General features: G+C 47.6%; 1 protein-coding gene across 1 annotated transcript; it reads right to left on the reverse strand.

Moving 5' to 3' along the window:
• Window positions 1-691: 691 nt before the first annotated feature.
• UBE2Z (ubiquitin conjugating enzyme E2 Z) lies at window positions 692-15,620 on the reverse strand. Its single transcript, XM_067714324.1, has 7 exons — window positions 15,192-15,620; window positions 13,130-13,202; window positions 11,014-11,201; window positions 8,569-8,680; window positions 5,852-5,964; window positions 4,969-5,059; window positions 692-2,994 (listed from the first exon to the last, which is right to left on the reverse strand). Exons 1-7 carry the CDS (start codon window positions 15,503-15,505, stop codon window positions 2,824-2,826), a joined length of 1,062 nt encoding a protein of 353 aa, XP_067570425.1. The 5' UTR covers window positions 15,506-15,620; the 3' UTR covers window positions 692-2,823.
• Window positions 15,621-17,087: the final 1,467 nt, after the last annotated feature.

Here is a 17,087-nt window from a genome sequence, read left to right on the forward strand (position 1 = left end):
GAATCTAATTGACCAGAGGCCACCACCTTAAGCAGAGCCAAAGCTAGAGCCTAGGCCCACAGGCCCCCCGGGCCCCCGCTTTCCTGTATGCAGCTTTGCGTGGCACAGGTTGGCAGGACGTTTTGTGTATAATTTCTTCCGACACACATGGTCAGCGAAGAGGAAAAGCCTCTGTACCAGAAAGCAAGAGCCTTCTATAGCAAGTAGAGACGGTGATGAGCTGGGAGGCCAGCATTAAGCCCCGTCTTCATGGTCTGAATTCTGAATTCCTAAGAAGGGGTCGTTTGGTATCAGAAAACTGAAAACCCAATGGTTTGGACTATCCATACTAAGACACCTTTCCCTTAGCAAGGGGATATATAGCCTGAGCCCATCTCTACCTCTGCCTGTCCTTGAGGACAAGCTCACTTCCTGAACAGGTATTTCTTTCAAAGCAGCCGAGGCTAAGATGGCATTCCTCTCCTGACTGCCAAAGTTACAGCCTCAAAAAAAGGACCTTATTTCTTAATGATGGGAACTTTTGCCACCAGTAGTCCTGCTTCCACCCACACCACGTAACCCAAGTTTTTGGCTTCCACTGAGCACTATCTTTATCCCTGACAGTTTCAGGCCTAGGTGAGAGGTGTGGCTGTCAAAACAATCCCGTTCTTCCTTTTACACAAACCCTCCCACACCCATAGGCGCTTCCTCCTTCTGCCAAAACAAACTTTATTGCACCAAAAAGAAAAAAAAAAAAAACAAAAAACTTCATTTATGTACAGTCAGATATAAAGACATCTCTTTGACTCCTGTGCATATATTTCCTCAACTCAAGATTAGGACGTAAAAGTCAGGCTAGTACGCCAGACATGCTCTGCCCATGGCAGGACCAAGGAGAGGATTGTCACTTGAAAGTGGGAACACTTAAATGTATGACAGGTAACACTGGACCAACAGACCAAGGGCATTCTTCCAAGCCTGTACTAGCTCTGGGAATGGAAGAGGGAAATTGGAAGCAGGGCCCCTTCTTGAGTCTTCTTGTGAAGAGGCCCAGCCTTCAGGTTTCAAAGCTATACTTCTGTCCCCCAAGCCCACTTCCTGTCCAGTTCCTTTGCTTCCTGCCCTCCCAAGTAGGACATTCTCCTTTGTGCCCAACCCCCTTCCCAACTTCCCCAGGAAGTCTCATGACCCACAAGGCAGAGGCCTCTAGCAGCGGGCAGAGCAGGTACAAGTTATCCTCTCCCTTACATGTGGCTGGATACTGACTGAGGCCCTGTGTCATGTGGATCACCAATACCCCACTGGGAGACCTATCAGTAAGAATCTGGAAAGTACAGGAGAACACATCAAAAAGGGGAAGGATGGGTTCCCTTGATGCCCAGTGTCACAGGGCACCTAAAGTACATTTTTCTGAGCCAACCAGATAAAGGATCACTGCAGCTAAATAGAGAAGCGACACAGCCAGGCAAACACCCATCAGAGTCAGTGACAAAGAGCAGTTGGGGGTGGGGGGGGGGAGAGAAGGAGAGGAGTCTTCACAGAGTCCCAGCTTCAATCCCCTCTGCCATTGGCCACCCTTGCTCCCCACAACTCCCTGGGCCTTTTTTTTTTTTTTTTTAAACTGGTACACGGGCCTCTCACTGTTGTGGCCTCTCCCGTTGCGGAGCACAGGCTCTGGACACACAGGCTCAATGGCCATGGCTCACGGGCCCAGCCGCTCCACGGCATGTGGGATCTTCCCGGACCGGGGCATGAACCCGTGTCCCCTGCATCGGCAGGCAGACTCTCAACCACTGCGCCACCACGGAAGCCCCACCACCACGGAAGCCCCCTCCCTGGGCCTTGAAGTGAGGAGGGGGACTACAGGCTGAGGTGAAAACACACAAGGACAGCCAAACAAAATACAATAGGACTAGCATCAGCCTCCCCCCTGTACCCCACCCCCAGGAGTAATACCCTCATTGTGACTAGTATTTGTGAAAAATCTGTAAGAGACTGTTCTATGTAGTGGCTCTAATCCCATACACACAACAGTTGTCTGCATTGGGAACTTTTCAAATCGGTGATTGCGGGAACAAACGGCAATTCAGCTTCTTATGGTGCCTGTGCAGGCTTTACCAAGACCTTGGTTCAGGCCCAGTCACATTTACCTTCTGTCTTAAATCTAGAATGGGTGAGGGAAGGGGGGGGGCAGAGGAGAAAGGTGCTCAGGTGCTAGGTAAAGCTTACTCATCAGCAGCCTAGACTCCACCACTGTTCCTTCTCTTTGGTCTGTCTAGAACAGTGACTATAAATTAGGAAAAACAAAATTATGCTGGCCTGTGGGAAATGATGGGGGTAAAGAGGCAGGGAGGAAAAGGGCATTGGGAAGCCCTGCTTCAAAACTGAAGACAGACAGACAGACAACCACCCAGACTGCTTAAGTGTCACAGACAGCCCCCCACCCCAAGCTCCCTTCCAGATATCCCCATAAATCATTTGGGCACACTCCCTCTAGGAATTGCAATTTCTGTCTCCACCTGTCCCTAAGGAGCTGGCCCTGTGGAGAGGTGTGTTGGTTGTTTTGTTTTTGCCAGAGGCCCTCGCCCTAGGTGCTCCTGCATAGGTACCTTGGCCCCTGATATGGGATGAACACAGCCCCAGATGCTCGAGAGCCAAGGAGGTCAGATCGGGAACAGCCTCCCCACTTCCACACCCTGGGATCCAAGCTTGCTTGGTTCTTGCCATCTTGCGGGATGATGTCACATTTGGAGGGAGATACACAAGTGCCTCTCCATCCCTGGGGTGGGGGGAAGGGACTTTGCTGGGACTCTCGAGTGGGGGGAGGGGAGAGGGGAGCAGGGTCTAAACCCTCAGGCTCCCGTGCAGGTCTGTCTCTGTCCCAGACGAGCTGCTATCAGAGTCCATTTCGGCGTTCTCATTATGGAGCCTCTCCAGCACTTTCTGACGAATCAGTCCCAGGCGCATCAAGAGGGACTGGTAGTCAAAGTGGCCCCGCTTCTCTCCAAAAGGGTCCTGTGGGGGAAAGGAGACAAGCGGGAAGGAAGATTCAAGTCTGGGTGGCTCACCCTAGACAGAGCAGCTTTAGGCCCACGTGAAACACACGCTCAACTTCTGAGCATGGGGACAGAAGGGGGCATAGCACAGAGAGTTCCCAACAGCAGACATCATCATCTTTGTTTAGGAATATTGTGGCACGTTCACCACCCCAGATAGGTCTGGCTTGGGCCAACATTAAAATGCGTTTGCATTCCCCCAAAGCAAGCCACTGTGCAGAAGGGGGACACAGTAACGGCGAGATAGATAGGGAAGAGAAATTCAAGACCAGGACTGTAATCATTAAGTGTGCTGGTGTTTTCAATTAACCTCATACAAACTATATAAGGGGAAAATTACCCTTCATTCCCTATACTCAAAAAGGGTAATTTGCTTTTCTGAGATCATAGGCAGGTCTAGAAGGAAGGAGTTCTGACTTCGGATAAGCACCTGCCCTCCTCCCCACGGACCAGTCATCACATTCCTGTCCAGGTTTCTGGGCATCACTCCAGTCCTTGTCATTCGAGATCAAAGATAACCAAACATTACGTGGAAAGGGGTTAACTGTCCTTAAAGTCTCAAAAATAACTATGGGTGGGGTGAAGGGTATAAAAAAAGAAATTTAAAATGCTAAATAAGGATTATGGCAGCAAAGTAGCCTGCCCAGCGTTCAAACAAGTGGAGACCTCTTTCCTTGGCAGTTACAAAAAGTCCACGATTTTCCCTCTCACATAATGTCTGCTTCTCCCACCTAAACTCCTTCCACACTTCTGCCCGCACATTACCATCATGATCAAGGGCCAGTGGATGTAAGTCAGTCTCTTGTGACTACAGCCCATACTTTTCACATTTGAGGGTTATGTTCTCCCAAAACTGAACTCCACACTTACTCTGGAGCTGTCAATTTCCCAAATCTTCCTCCTTTCTTCACTGGCTCCATTTCCACCCATTCTCCGCCTTCCCAGATGCTGCTCCTCCCTGCCCTTCCCTTGTCATGAGTTGGTTTTCCTTCACAGACTGAATATTAGAAATGCTGCTAGATACCAGCAATGATAATTCCTGATGGGGAACAAGCTACAGCATGCATCATCCTCGATATATTCTCAGAAAAGGTTCAGGAAACAAGTCAGCCTTGAGCTGGTCCTGCCCTTTGAGTTTAAATGCGGGACATAGGAGGGAAGTCCTTGAAGGGAGGATAGGGAAGCTACCATCTCTGAGCAGCACCTGAGGAAACAAAACAGTTACTCCCACTGCTGGTGGTGCTGGGTGGGTGGGAACATAGACCAAAAAGAACTGGAAAGAACCTGAAGAGGCTTTAGCCACTTATCCAAGTCACCACTTTTCTAAGCAAGTAAATGATCCAACAGACACAGGACTGGCCCTTCAGGACAGGAAGATTCTCAACCAGTTGCTTATATTGGATCCTATTTACAATTCGGTTTAATAAGAACCTCTTCTTTTAAGCAAGCCTAAATTCTGCATTCTTATTGGAAGCAGAAACACATTTCCCCAGTAGAGGCAGAGAACGAACAACTGGTTACCATCCTTGTATTAGGTTCTTTCAACAATAATTGCACACCCAATGTTTCCCTAAGCATTACTTCTCTTAGCACCCCCCTGAGCTAGGGATGGAATTCCAACAGATGACTCTCATAATCCCTAAGTTCTGAGAGGGCTGAATGTTCTTGGTTTGAAAAGACTACTGACCAAGAAGGGAAGGAGTTCCAGGCTAGAAAGCAGGATGATTCAGATTCTACTCTTGAGTACCTACTTTATGCCAGGAACCTAGAACCAACTCCATATGACTTCAGTCTCTCTCTGGGCCTCAGCTACTCAATGTACCAGGTTCCTTTTGGCTCTGCACTCTATGAGAGATGTGGATGTCACCCTTGTGAGGGGGGTTCACATGGTCTGTTGTAAGGCCTCTGGAGTCAGCAGCGGGGGCTCTGTTACCTGCATAGTCTGGCCTTGAAGGTGCAGACGATCTTTGCAGGCCACCTCATAGAAGTCATAATACTCCAGGAAGGACTTCTCCATCACCCCTCTGGAAAACAAGCAAAGCAGCTTCACTTAGGAACAAGAGGGGAAGGCACCACCCCTTCACCATCGAACCTTAATGCCAAATTCAGCAGCTAGAGTTTCCAAGACCAGATTTGGTTTCCTACAAAGATCTTTCAATGGAAAATGGAAAAAGAAACAGCTGACTGACCATGGTTGATTTCCCTTATACCCTAAGGATTATAAAATGAGAGTGACTGTTAATACTGATCATTTGAACTCCAACTTCAACTCATGACTTTGCTCATTCTCATTCGTTTTCCACAGGCCATCCCTAATCCCAAACCTTACTCAAAATTCTCCTAGATACACCTGAAACACTGTAATCAACTATACATCAATTAAGAAAAAAGAAAGAAAAAACCGTTGCCCCCCCATTTCCTAGAAAAGTTTGTTTCATTAACTCTTTGCTCATCTAGTTTTTAACACCTAGAAATAAACTTGAACCCTAAGAAATGGGTTTATTATGAAGTACTCTACACCTCATTTGGCTGTATAACAGTTAAGTGTCTTTAGTCAAACAGGGGCTCCCTGAAGGCATGGACTATGTCTTTCCCATCAGGCTCGGCACTCTCCAAGAACCAAAAAGCTCTCTGAACTTCCTTTTGGGTAACCCCTTGGTCACTTGCTCTTTAAAAGCATGAACCACATCTTTCCTTTTTCTCTCTCTTTCTCTGGTGCCCAACACTGGACTTTGCCGCAAAGGTTCTCAAATGTACGAACAAGCTCAATATCCAGAAGGAATACCAAGTACCAAGTGGGCTCTCTTCACACATACCGTAGGGGTTCAGGGCAGGGACACTTTCCTTCCATCATGTCACAGACCGCCACTCTGATGGTCTCATGCCGAATACATTCATTGTAATTTTTGCTGTCTCCTGGATGTCTCTCCTATAATGTGACAGACACCACAGTATCCAAGTACAAAATTTAGGTAAAAAGAAAAGCCAATGGGAAGAGATTTTAGGATTAGTATGGGGTACGTGACCCAAGCAAATGAACTAAGAGGATGCCTTTCCCACTATATGGCAGATCCATGAAGAGCAACTAAGTCCTTGAGACCACTCACCCCGCCCCCCCCCCACATACCAGTACCCATCCTCTGTTATGGGTCATTTGACCTATAAGCAGCAAACCACATCCATCAAATTTCCCTAAGCCTGAAATGAAAGGCCTCACAGGAAGGATTAAGTGGGAAATAACCATGTGTAAGAATAATGGTGGGACAAAAAGGTATAAATGATGCTAGGAGTCTTAGCCTGAAAAACCTATAGATATCGGGATGCTTCCTGGTTAACTCCTTTACACATCTGTGGATTCCACCATCATTGAATTCAACTATTGTCTATCAGAAGTAGAACCTGAAGTTTTCAAAAGAAAAACTCCGAACCTGGTCTGGAGAGCTGATAGGAACATGTGGGCGTGAACAGACGGGAGCATGGCGTTCCACCCTTTAACTCTTCCCTTGGTCCCCCCTCCCACCACCAACTCTAGTCAATCAGAGCCTTGGCTCTGATCAAAACATGTAATGAACAGGAAATACACACATGCCTTCAGCCTACCATCACGGTTCCCAATGTGCACCACAGCGAAATCACAAGGGCACTGTGGGATACTGTAAACTTTTTGAGGAAAACCACAGTATTCAACACCTGTGAAATTCCATGCAAACTACTACCTTGAGATAGGTAGTTCAGTTTTTTGTTGTTGTTGTTGTGGTACGCGGGCCTCTCACTGTTGTGGCCTCTCCCGTTGCAGAGCACAGGCTCCGGACGCGCAGGCTCAGTGGCCATGGCTCACGGGCCCAGCCGCTCTGCGGCATGTGGGATCCTCCCGGACCGGGGCACGAACCCGTGTCCCCTGCATCGGCAGGCTGACTCTCAACCACTGCGCCACCAGGGAAGCCCTAGGTAGTTCAGTTTTAATGTTGAACTGTAGTACATTCCTTTTGATGACATACTGTTTTCACGAAGCTGAATTTTCAGTCACTACTTTAGTAAATAGCAAGTAGCATATGAAAACGGAGGGAACAGAAATGAGGGTGGTGGCTCTGGTCTGATTCCAAGATTTTAAAAGTTGTATGGCACTGAACAGGTGTACACATCCTATTATTAAGTCAGTGTAGTCATCTGAGAAGGAAGTAAGTTGTTTGGACCTAACTACTTAACAAATGGAACAGTGTGGCATTTCTTTCTGCCTGGGGAACTGTGAAAAAAAAACTACCAAGACAAGGGGGTTCTGTGAACCAAGAATGTTTGGTAGTTTTAAGAATAAAAGGGGTCCCATCTCTTGAATTTCCAAACAAGACGTAAAAATCAGGTCCTTGGTTAGCCAATGAGGTCCGTTTCCATTTCCACCTACTCCTGAAATCACATTCACTATTTGTTTGAAAGGATGGCTTAGGGAATAATTTTTGTTCATTCGTTTTTTTTTTTTTTTTTTTTTTTTCCGTACGCGGGCCTCTCACTGCTGTGGCCTCTCCCGCCACGGAGCACAGGCCCCGGACGCGCAGGCTCAGCGGCCACAGCCCACGGGCCCAGCCGCTCCGCGGCATGTGGGACCATCCCGGACCGGGGCACAAACCCGTGTCCCCCGCATCGGCAGGCGGACCTCCAACCACTGCGCCACCAGGGAAGCCCAATTTTTGTTCATTCTTAAAGGGTATTTCCCTTTGTTTAGGACTACAGAAGAATCACCAATGTTAGTGTTATCTCAAATAGTTTCAAAATGAATTAAGCCGTTTTAATCATTTAAACTGAATTACTGTATCTTTTGATAATATCACTGGAACTCTTTTCCTGTGCTCATGAGTAATCTGGAAGGGGCTTTGAAACAATGGAAGACTTTGGGCTCCTGGGACTACATCCTGATCTGTGTGTCCTTGTGAAAGTTAACTAACCTCTCCAAGTCACCATTACCTCGGCTGAAAATGGGGATAACATTTATCTTGCAGAGTTAGTATGAGGATTAAATGAGCAGTTACATATAAAGTTTGGAAGGGGCTGGCATATAGTACAGCCTTGGGAATTATGGGTTTTCTCCACCTTCTGTTTGGCAGCACTGACTAAAATACTCTTGCCCTAGCCAATGACTGTTCCTGTGGTTCTGCAGGTAACAGTACTTCACAACTCCAAAAGAAAGTCTGGCTCAGCAGTAGTCACTAGGGAGCACCTTAAAGGGATACTGGGGAATGGAGGCATACAGAAGAACACACTGGCTCCAAGAGCCCCCAAAACAGACACAGAATCAATTTCCAAATGACTCCACTAACTTTAATCCAAGTCAAATGGAAATAACTTGACAATGTTATTGTAATAGGGAAAAAAATTCATTATTAAGGCACACACATGCCAGCTCCTTTTTTCTCCCACAGTGACGAGTTTAATACATGGGGCTGAGCCAGGTCAAAAACAAAACAAAAACCCCCAAGTAGATCTTTCAGATCTCTTAAAACCCAATATTCTACACCCCAAAGCTGGGCCCACCTGGCCTTACCTGCTCAAAGCCAGGTTCATTGTGATAAGGGTTCTCAGTCATCAGGGACTGGATGGAGATGAGCACGGAAGAGATGCTCTGGGCTGGGCTCCAGGCAGGGCCAGTCCATGTACTGCAAAACACATCAGAAGGAAGGGAAGAGGGTGAGGCAGAGAGAGATGGGAAAGGCCCTACAGAAAGACCAGTGTACGAGTACCCCGGGGCCTGGAAGCACCATCATAAGTGACTCACTTTCTCTTTCACTATTAATACTCTGGAATTTCCCAGCCTCCATCTCACCCTCATTCACCAGAAATCACTCAACTGCCTAATCCTCTTATCAAGTGTCACAAAAGAGGGCAAAGTAAGCAAAGTAACTTTGAAGGGATTTTCTTTGGGCTAGGAGAGAAACAGTAGCCAGGGAAGGTTCCCTTCATCAAAATGAAAGAAATAAGGTAAGAAAACAGCTCCAAAGGCAAGCTAAATGTTAACCTCTATGGATCTTAAAGAGCTTATTTATTTATGGGTGGTGATGGAGTCAGAGAGGAGACAGAAGTTGAGCACAGAGGCAGAGAAGGGACTGAAGCTCCCTGGTTAGAGGCCATGTGGTGGGGTTGATGATCGGGGATCCAGCTCTCTATCAAACCCCCAAAGCGTGTCAAATCCTCTGAAAACTACAGAACTCTGCCAAAGGACAGAAAGGGAATAAGGAGCACTTCTAGAGTGTGGAGGGTTTGAAAATAATACATGAACAACACCTTCAACAACAGAGAAACACCAAAATTGCTCCTCTCTTTCGTATGCCTGATGGAATGTTGGGAGAAGGAGGGAAGCTTGGACATTAAGGACATTTATTTTTAACTCAATTAATTGAAGAGATGGCACCTGAGCTGGAAGCTGAACACAACCTGAACCAGGACTGCCTTGTTCAAGTTAACTCGCCACTTCCCTTTCCCTGCTGGCCTTGAGGGAAGGCCAGTAAGTAATGGGGAACGGTAACTTCCTCAGAGCTCGCTCTTCAGTGCCTCTCAACCTCTCTTCTCAGCTTCAGTTCCCCAGGAACCCTAGACCTTGTGCTCTCCGAAGCATCTAGTATTCAGGCATTGAAGTCAACAGGGTAAACTCATTCAATTTCTTTTGTAAGTCAGCCCAATATTTTTTTCTAGGTAGGGAGGAAAGGAATGCAGCTGTTAAAGTGAATAGTCAACTAAGTACGCATGGGAATTTTCTACTCTGATTCTTGACGGCAAATTTTCAAATTCAGAGTAGCTTCTCCTTTTCCACCCAATACTTCTGCCACTTTTACCCCACCATCTTACTTCCCCTGTTTCTACTGTGAACCAATGTTTGCTCGAAATAGTTTTATATTGGCCTAATGAAGGAAAACCTAATACAAAAACACTTACAAGAACAACTTTCATACAGAAACAACAACTAAGTTTCCTTACCACTGTGGTTTATATATACCGCTATCCTTCCAGCACAGACAATCCTATACCCTAACGAGATAAAGGACTTCTTTAAGGACAACCTCCTTCAAAGGACTTTCTCACTGCCGCAATCACAGAACATATTCTTCGATCTGAGAGAATTGGGCAGAGGGAGAAGTTTGTTTCAGCTGCCTTTTCCCCACACAAACCTAATATATTGGATTGGACAGGAAGAAAGAAAACAGTATCACCAGTCTGGGCAACTTTCTTAACTTCAACTTTTACTTGTTCTATGCCCCAGGGAAATTCAGACCACACTAAAAAGACCAATTCAGAATATGCTAGAAGATATTTCCATTCTGAATTTTTAACCCCCGAAGGAGATTAAAAGGGAATGGATGAGAACTACATGAAGCAAAATCTTGGTAGCACCCAGAAACAAAAATGTACTTGAAACATCTGTGTTTCATATCTGATGTGACTTCCAACCTCAGACATTTTCATTCAGTTGCTAAAACATAATCATCATCATCACCACCACTGCCTCCAAAGCCACTCACGAGAGACTCAGGAATAAGACATTCACAGCCTTGAATGGCACAGGATCTGCAGCCTTTCTCAACCTGCTCAGGAGAGAATTAAGCCCTGATGCCCTAAGGGAGTAGTTCTCCAACAGTTTGCACCAGAATCACCTGGAGAGCCTGTAAGACACAGACTGCTGGCCCTACCCCCAGAGTTCTTGATATAATAATTCTAGGTTGGGGGCCCAGACTCTACATGGCTATAAATTCCCAGATGCTACTGCTGCTCGGGGTGAACCACTTCACTAAGGCATCCACTGTACGTCATGAATTAACTTCTTTTTCTGCATCTAGAATGACAGTAATCAAGTACCATCCGGGGGAGAATTGAGGAAACAGTCACTCCAATCATTTTCTGTGTCCTGTGATTCAGATGAGAAACCCTGGTTGATGAAGGCTGGCCTAGAGTAATATTTGCTAACAACCAACTTGGCCACTTAGAAGTCTCCTCTTACCCTAGAATACTCAAGCAGACTTTCCCATTGCGGTAGAAGTTGGGGTTAAACCTCACTGTGTTATTGCCCGTTGTCATCAGTTTGACCCGAGGTGGGTGGATGGGATAGTCGGGCGGACACCGAAACACGAACAGGAAGAAACCCCCTTCATAAGGAGTGTCAAATGGGCCTGTGATCAATGCATGAATCTGCAAAATAAAACCCCATCTCAAAATCGTGAGGCGATGTCCCATCCCAAACCCTCCTGGCTTCCACTTGCTACCCACGCCAGAAGCAGAACCTTCATCTGAATCCATATTCCATATCCTCACCATGAAAAATGAATAGCCTGTGCTCACTCACACCAATAAACATTTTTGGAATTTTAAGAAACCCCATTACAGTGTAGTGGCATCTTACTCAGGGGTTACATTCTAAAGTTAGAGCCCAAGGTGAAAATTGAATCTAGCCAAAATCACCCTTGAGTGTCCCTTAAAACTCCCTTAAAGCATGTTTTTTGTTCGGACTTCCCTGATCAGTATTTTATATAACAAATGGATAGAACACCAACGTGCAAAACATAATATACATCTGTAAAATATTGTCCTAGCATGCTTAATTTTAAGAAATCAATACATATTTTTACTGAGTACGTATGTTTGGATTTGCCTAGGTTAAACATGCGTACGATGCAACTCCACCCTCCATTTATGTGGCACAAAGGGGAGGAGATGAATGGAAAAGAAGAAAGGGATTGGAGGCCACAGCACCAGTGCCAATCACAGGGCAGAGCTGAGGGTTGTGATGGAGGCCTACAGTATCTGTCTCCTCCGCAGAGGATCAAACCTACTGTGGAGGATGTGGCTCAGGCAGCATCCAGCTGTGTGAAAGATACAAAGAAAAATGGGGAAACTCAGGGTCCACTCGGAGCCATAGACTATCCCCAGAACTTTCCCCAACACTGTAGGTTAATAATAATATAAAAAAATCAGCAGCACTTGAAACAAAATGCTAAGTTCTCTTCCTCCAGCTGTGATTTATTGAACAAGACTTCCCTTCTTGAAGGGAAGAAAACCTAACTGACTCAGTTATATTTCTTCATCTACAAAGGCTCCTAGGCACTTAAGTCTGCTCAGAATTTAAACAGCAAGAGGAAAAAGGACTTGCAATCCAATGCCTCTGTCTATAGTCCCCACCTTGCCCTGGTGGCATCCTATGTTATCTTTTAGCCTTCAGTCATTTGGAATAGCAAGCTCAAATGGTATCAACATGACATCAATTCTGGGACCCCAGGGACTAGCATATTAACACTAATACTTGACTAAGAACAAGATGTCCCAGGAAAAACATTTCCAACCACATAAAAAGAAAAAAATCAATTTAAAGGGAAACCTATTCAAAACAAAACAGACACACAAATAATACCAAATCTGAATTTTTACTATAAGAAATTTGACACTAAAAGGAGTTTTCATTTAAACAACACTAGATTTAGGTAATCTGATTTCTTCCCGATATCAGTTTAAGTAAAAATTCACTTCTCAGGGTAGAGCAATCAATGACAGAGAAGTCTAGGTATCTATGCCAGAGGAATTTAAGCTTTCTCTTGTGTCTGTGTGTGGACAAGAGAGGAACGGTCTTTGGGGTGGAAAGGATATTCAAAAGCAATCAGTAAGGACAGGAGCCTAAACAAGGCCCTGTAACTACAAACACTGTTCACTCAAGCCTGTCCCATCCCCAACCTTCTTGGCATCTGACTTACAGCACCACACTTAAAGGTCAAGAGTGGCAAGATGGGGGAAGAGTTGGCTAGTACAATAGGGTGACCATATAATTTATCATCCAAACTGGAGCATTTTTGAGAGGTAAAGAGTGCTCTATTAATAATTAAGCTTGGACAACAGGCATAAACTGGCTTTTCCAAGCCAACCAGGACCTTTTGGCACCCCAAAAGAGATACCTGTTCAAGGCTCTGTTCCACCTCACTGTGTGACCTTGGGCAAGCCACTTACTCTCTTGGGGTTTTGATTTATTCATCTACGTAATCAGAGATGTGAGCTGGATAATCTCTTTTAGGCTCTTTCAACTTTATGGACCCAATTTCCCAATAACCCCCAAACCCCACCAAGGTACATACCTTAGTCATGTCAACAGTATCAGGTACAACGAACATTCCTGGAGGAGGCTCCTTATAAATGGACATGATATCCCTGTATAACACCAAGAGGAAGTGGGGGAGGGAGTGAGGGAGAGGAGAAAAAAGGGGAATCCCTTGAGCAGGACAGTTGTCATCACCTCAGTGAGGCCAGGGTTCGAGAAAGTGGTGCTTGGTACCACAAACGTTTGCACCGTCTTGTTGGCTGAGAAATCTCAGCTGAGTATTTGTCAGGCAAGCAGAGAGCAAATTATCATCAAAGGGGCATTGTTTCCTCAGGGGGAGGGAAGGGAGAGGGGGAAAAAAAAAATCAGAGATCCCAATGGTATCCAATGTCGCCCTGGAAAAGCCGCATCCCATTTACTCACTTCCTCCCACATGGCACTTCACTCACTCCCCACCTCCGAGATTCCCAGGGACTACGGCTGAATGCTACATGAAGATTTCTCGGTAACTGGGAAGGCATAGTCAACTCCACTAAAAAACTAATTCCATAAACCACACAGTGGACCGTTGTTAGCACGGGGATTATATGAAGCAAGTGAGCTAGCAGGGAGCAATAATGGCCTTCTTGCCCAGGAGACTAACAGTGTACAGACCTCTTCAGGTTGGGATGGGGACCCTCTGAAATTGCTGAGAATCTCACAGGTGGAGGATGACATGAAGTCATTACTATAGAAGATGAGAGGACTTCTAGGTCATAGCTCATAAACTAGAATGGATCAGTTGTGAGCAAGGGCCTATAGGTGGGAAATCTAGGGACTTGCTACGGTACAGAGGGACATAAAAAAGTGCAAACAAGTGACAGAGTGGAGGAAAAGAAGTATTGGCAGAACTCAGAGATACGTTAGGATTGGAAGACTGAAATGGCTGAAGGAGTACAAGAGTTGAGAAGTGCTGAGTTTCTCAAGTTAGAGGTGGCAACCTTGATGGAGTTGGCAAACTGTGTCAGGCACTGGGCCAGGTACTTTACACACAGTATGCTGTTTAATTTTTAGTACAACCTTGAAAGTAGGTAGAAACATCTGAAAGAACTTGGAATGTGGGGAATGTGATTACCTAGATGAGGATGACTGTGATGGTGGCATGGGGAGAGAGAGTCTGGCTATCAGCAAACAGGTTTCTGGATTAATAGCAGCTAAAAAGCATTCCCTTTTCCTATGTGATAGGTACTATGCTAAGCAATTTCACAAAAACATTATCTATTAAATGATATGATCTGAGATCAGTCACCCAAGAAATAAGCACAGAAGGGCCTTGGGCCTTTGTTCCTATATTTCAATTGGGTACATTTGCTTCAGAAAGTAAATCACATGACTCAGAGGAAAGAATACAGAAAAGAAAGTCTTGACTGGGATATCACAAGCCAATGTGAGACTGGGTGGGGGGGCGGCAGGGGGATGGAAGCTTGAGTTCCTGGAACAGGTGTGAGAGTAGAGAGCTTTGGGGTTCTGGAAAAGTGGTTCAAGAGAAGGCTGCTGGCATGCGTGGGAAGCGACCTAGACTTGGGTAGGGGACTCTGTGGAGGGGGTTGAGGAGGCCGGGAATAAAGCCAGGATGGCCTGACGTCTCAGGCCGGGCAAAGCAAGCTGTGTGTGTGTCTTACAAATGGGGCTCGGGAGGAGACGACGCAGGGGACCGCTGGGTGGGGCCTCCGGGCTGCATCTAACAGGGCTGGGGTGGAGAAGGGGGGAGAGGGGCGGTGCGGAGGGCGGGAGAGGGTGTTACTGAAGCGCCGAAGGGTCGGGTTTCGGGCGGGAGGTCGGGAGGTGTGGGGGAGGGTGTCCGGACTGGAGACTGAGGGCTCAAGGGAGGTTACCGAGGGGCGGGGTCGGACCTGGATACGCGAGGAGGGGCTTGGTGCGTGTGGGGCTGGGGGCGGGGGGAAAGGGGACTTGGATCCCGACGCTCCGGGCTGGCAAGACGTGGGCTTGGGAGCTGGGCCACCGCGAGGGCAGTGGGGGTGGTAGTGGGACAGAGTGGGGGCGGCAGGGAAGGTCGAGCCCCGGAGCTCGGGGCTGGGGGAGGAAAAACCCCGGCTCACCGCTTGATCCGGAGTAGACACTGCGGCGCGGTTCGCTCGCCGTCCCAGTCGGAGCTGAGTGTGGGGTCCCAGTGGCTAAGCAGCGCGGCCCCGTGGGCAGCGGCCGAGGGCGGGAGCCCGGGCAGCGGAGCCAGGCCGCTCCCTGGCCCCCCGGCCCCGCCCGCTGCCGCCGCCGCCGCCCACACATCCGGCAGGAAAGGCGGCCCGAACCCGCCGCCGCCGCTAACGCCAACAACACCGGCGACGCCGCTCGCCCCGGGGCCCGCCGCCCCGGCGCCTGCCGTCGCCGCCTCCTCAGTCGGACTCTCCGCCATCGCTCCTTCGCTTCCGGGACTGCTCGGCAGCACGTCCGCCGACCAGAGCGGCCGCTGCTCCCTCCCGCTCCCCGCACCACCGAGAGCGGGGCCAGAGTGTCCCCACCCTCCGCTTCCCCGGCCTGGGCGGTGTTGGCTCCGCCCACCCCCGCCCCGACCAGCGAGAGGCGCTCTGCAAGAGCGTCCACCCACAGTCCTCCAGGGCGGGCGGGGGTCGGAGCTCGCCGGCCAAGCGAGGGTACTGGGCCTGCGCGGGTCCCGCGCTTTGCGAGAGGAAGTTCTGAGGCGGGTACGGACTCCTAGGTGCAGTTGAGGACCCAATTCCAAGGAATATTTTAGTTTCAAGCGTTGAAAGGGGAGGAGAGGAGGACCATTTACCACATCTAGGAAAGCGACCCTCTGACGTGCCCAAGGGGTAGGACTGGGGATCCAGCTTCCTTGTGGGGAGGTGCTGGGTAGAGGAGTTGACCCGCTTAGGGCCCTTCCTGTCCTAAAGTCTCTGTGATTTATCCTTCCTGCACCCTCACCCACGGAGGGCAGGCTGCCATTGCCCCCTGCCTGCAACAGGACCAAGAGGAAGGAAGGAAGGAATCAGGAACTACGAGTGAAAAACTACCTCGTTTTAGAGTTTATTCGATATATATTTATGAAGGGCTTGCTAAATGCCAGGCACTTTTGCTAGGCGTTGCCATAGGGATAATAAAACAAACCTAGAGAAGCTTGGTAAAAAGAAGAAAATCAGGCCTCCTGACTCCAAGCTCAACGTTTCTTTCCACAAGGCCTTGAATATGCAGGAATCAAGGGGCTGTGAGTTTAAATCCTGGGAGGATTCCTCAGGACTTTACTGAGATTAAGCTGAAAAAATACAAGCCATCAAAAAAACAAAAACAAGCCATCCAAAAAAAAAGCTTTCCCTTTTCTGCCTATCAAGAGTACAGGATCGGGACTTCCCTGGTGGTCCAGTGGTAAAGAATCCGCCTTACAATGCAAGGGACACGGGTTCGATCCCTGGTCGGGGAACTAAGATCCCACATGCTACAGGGCTACTAAGCCTGCGTGCCACAACTACTGAACTCGTGCACCTCAACTAGAGACCCCGTGCCGCAAACTACAGGGCCCATGCGCTCTGGAGGCCATACGCCACAGCTAGAGAGAAGCCCGCGTGCTGCAACGAAAGATCCCACATGACTCAACACAGATCCCGCGTGCCGCAACTAGGACCCAACACAGCCAAAAATAAAAAAGTAAATAAATAAATAATAATTTAAAAAAAAAAAGAGTACAGGATCATAATTTAACACTCCCAGCAAGACCTCGGGCAGCACTCAGTAACCAAACATACTGATACTTCTGTAGCAAAGCATATGAATATTCATATTAATTTGGGTACACTTATGAATATTCATACAAAATCAGACGAATAGCCTCACTTTATTTTTTATTTTTAAACTTTTTTTATTTCTTTAATGTTGTATCTATTTATTTTTATTTTTGGCTGTATTGGGTCTTCGCCGCTGCTCGTGGGCTTTGTCTAGTCGCAGCGAGCGGGATCCACTCTTCGTTGCGGTGCGCGGGCTTCTCA

This window comes from Pseudorca crassidens, chromosome 19, assembly GCF_039906515.1.
Source record: "Pseudorca crassidens isolate mPseCra1 chromosome 19, mPseCra1.hap1, whole genome shotgun sequence".
NCBI lineage: Eukaryota > Metazoa > Chordata > Mammalia > Artiodactyla > Delphinidae > Pseudorca > Pseudorca crassidens.

Coding starts and splice junctions, on each gene's coding strand:
- UBE2Z (XM_067714324.1), bottom strand. CDS start 15,505: ATGGCGGAGAGTCCGACTGAGGAGGCGGCGACGGCAGGCGCCGGGGCG. Junction 8,681..11,013: donor GTCTGCTTGAGTATTCTAGG/GTAAGAGGAGAC, acceptor TGTGTTTTGCAG/TACATGGACTGGCCCTGCCT. Junction 5,060..5,851: donor CCCTGCCCTGAACCCCTACG/GTATGTGTGAAG, acceptor CTTGTTTTCCAG/AGGGGTGATGGAGAAGTCCT.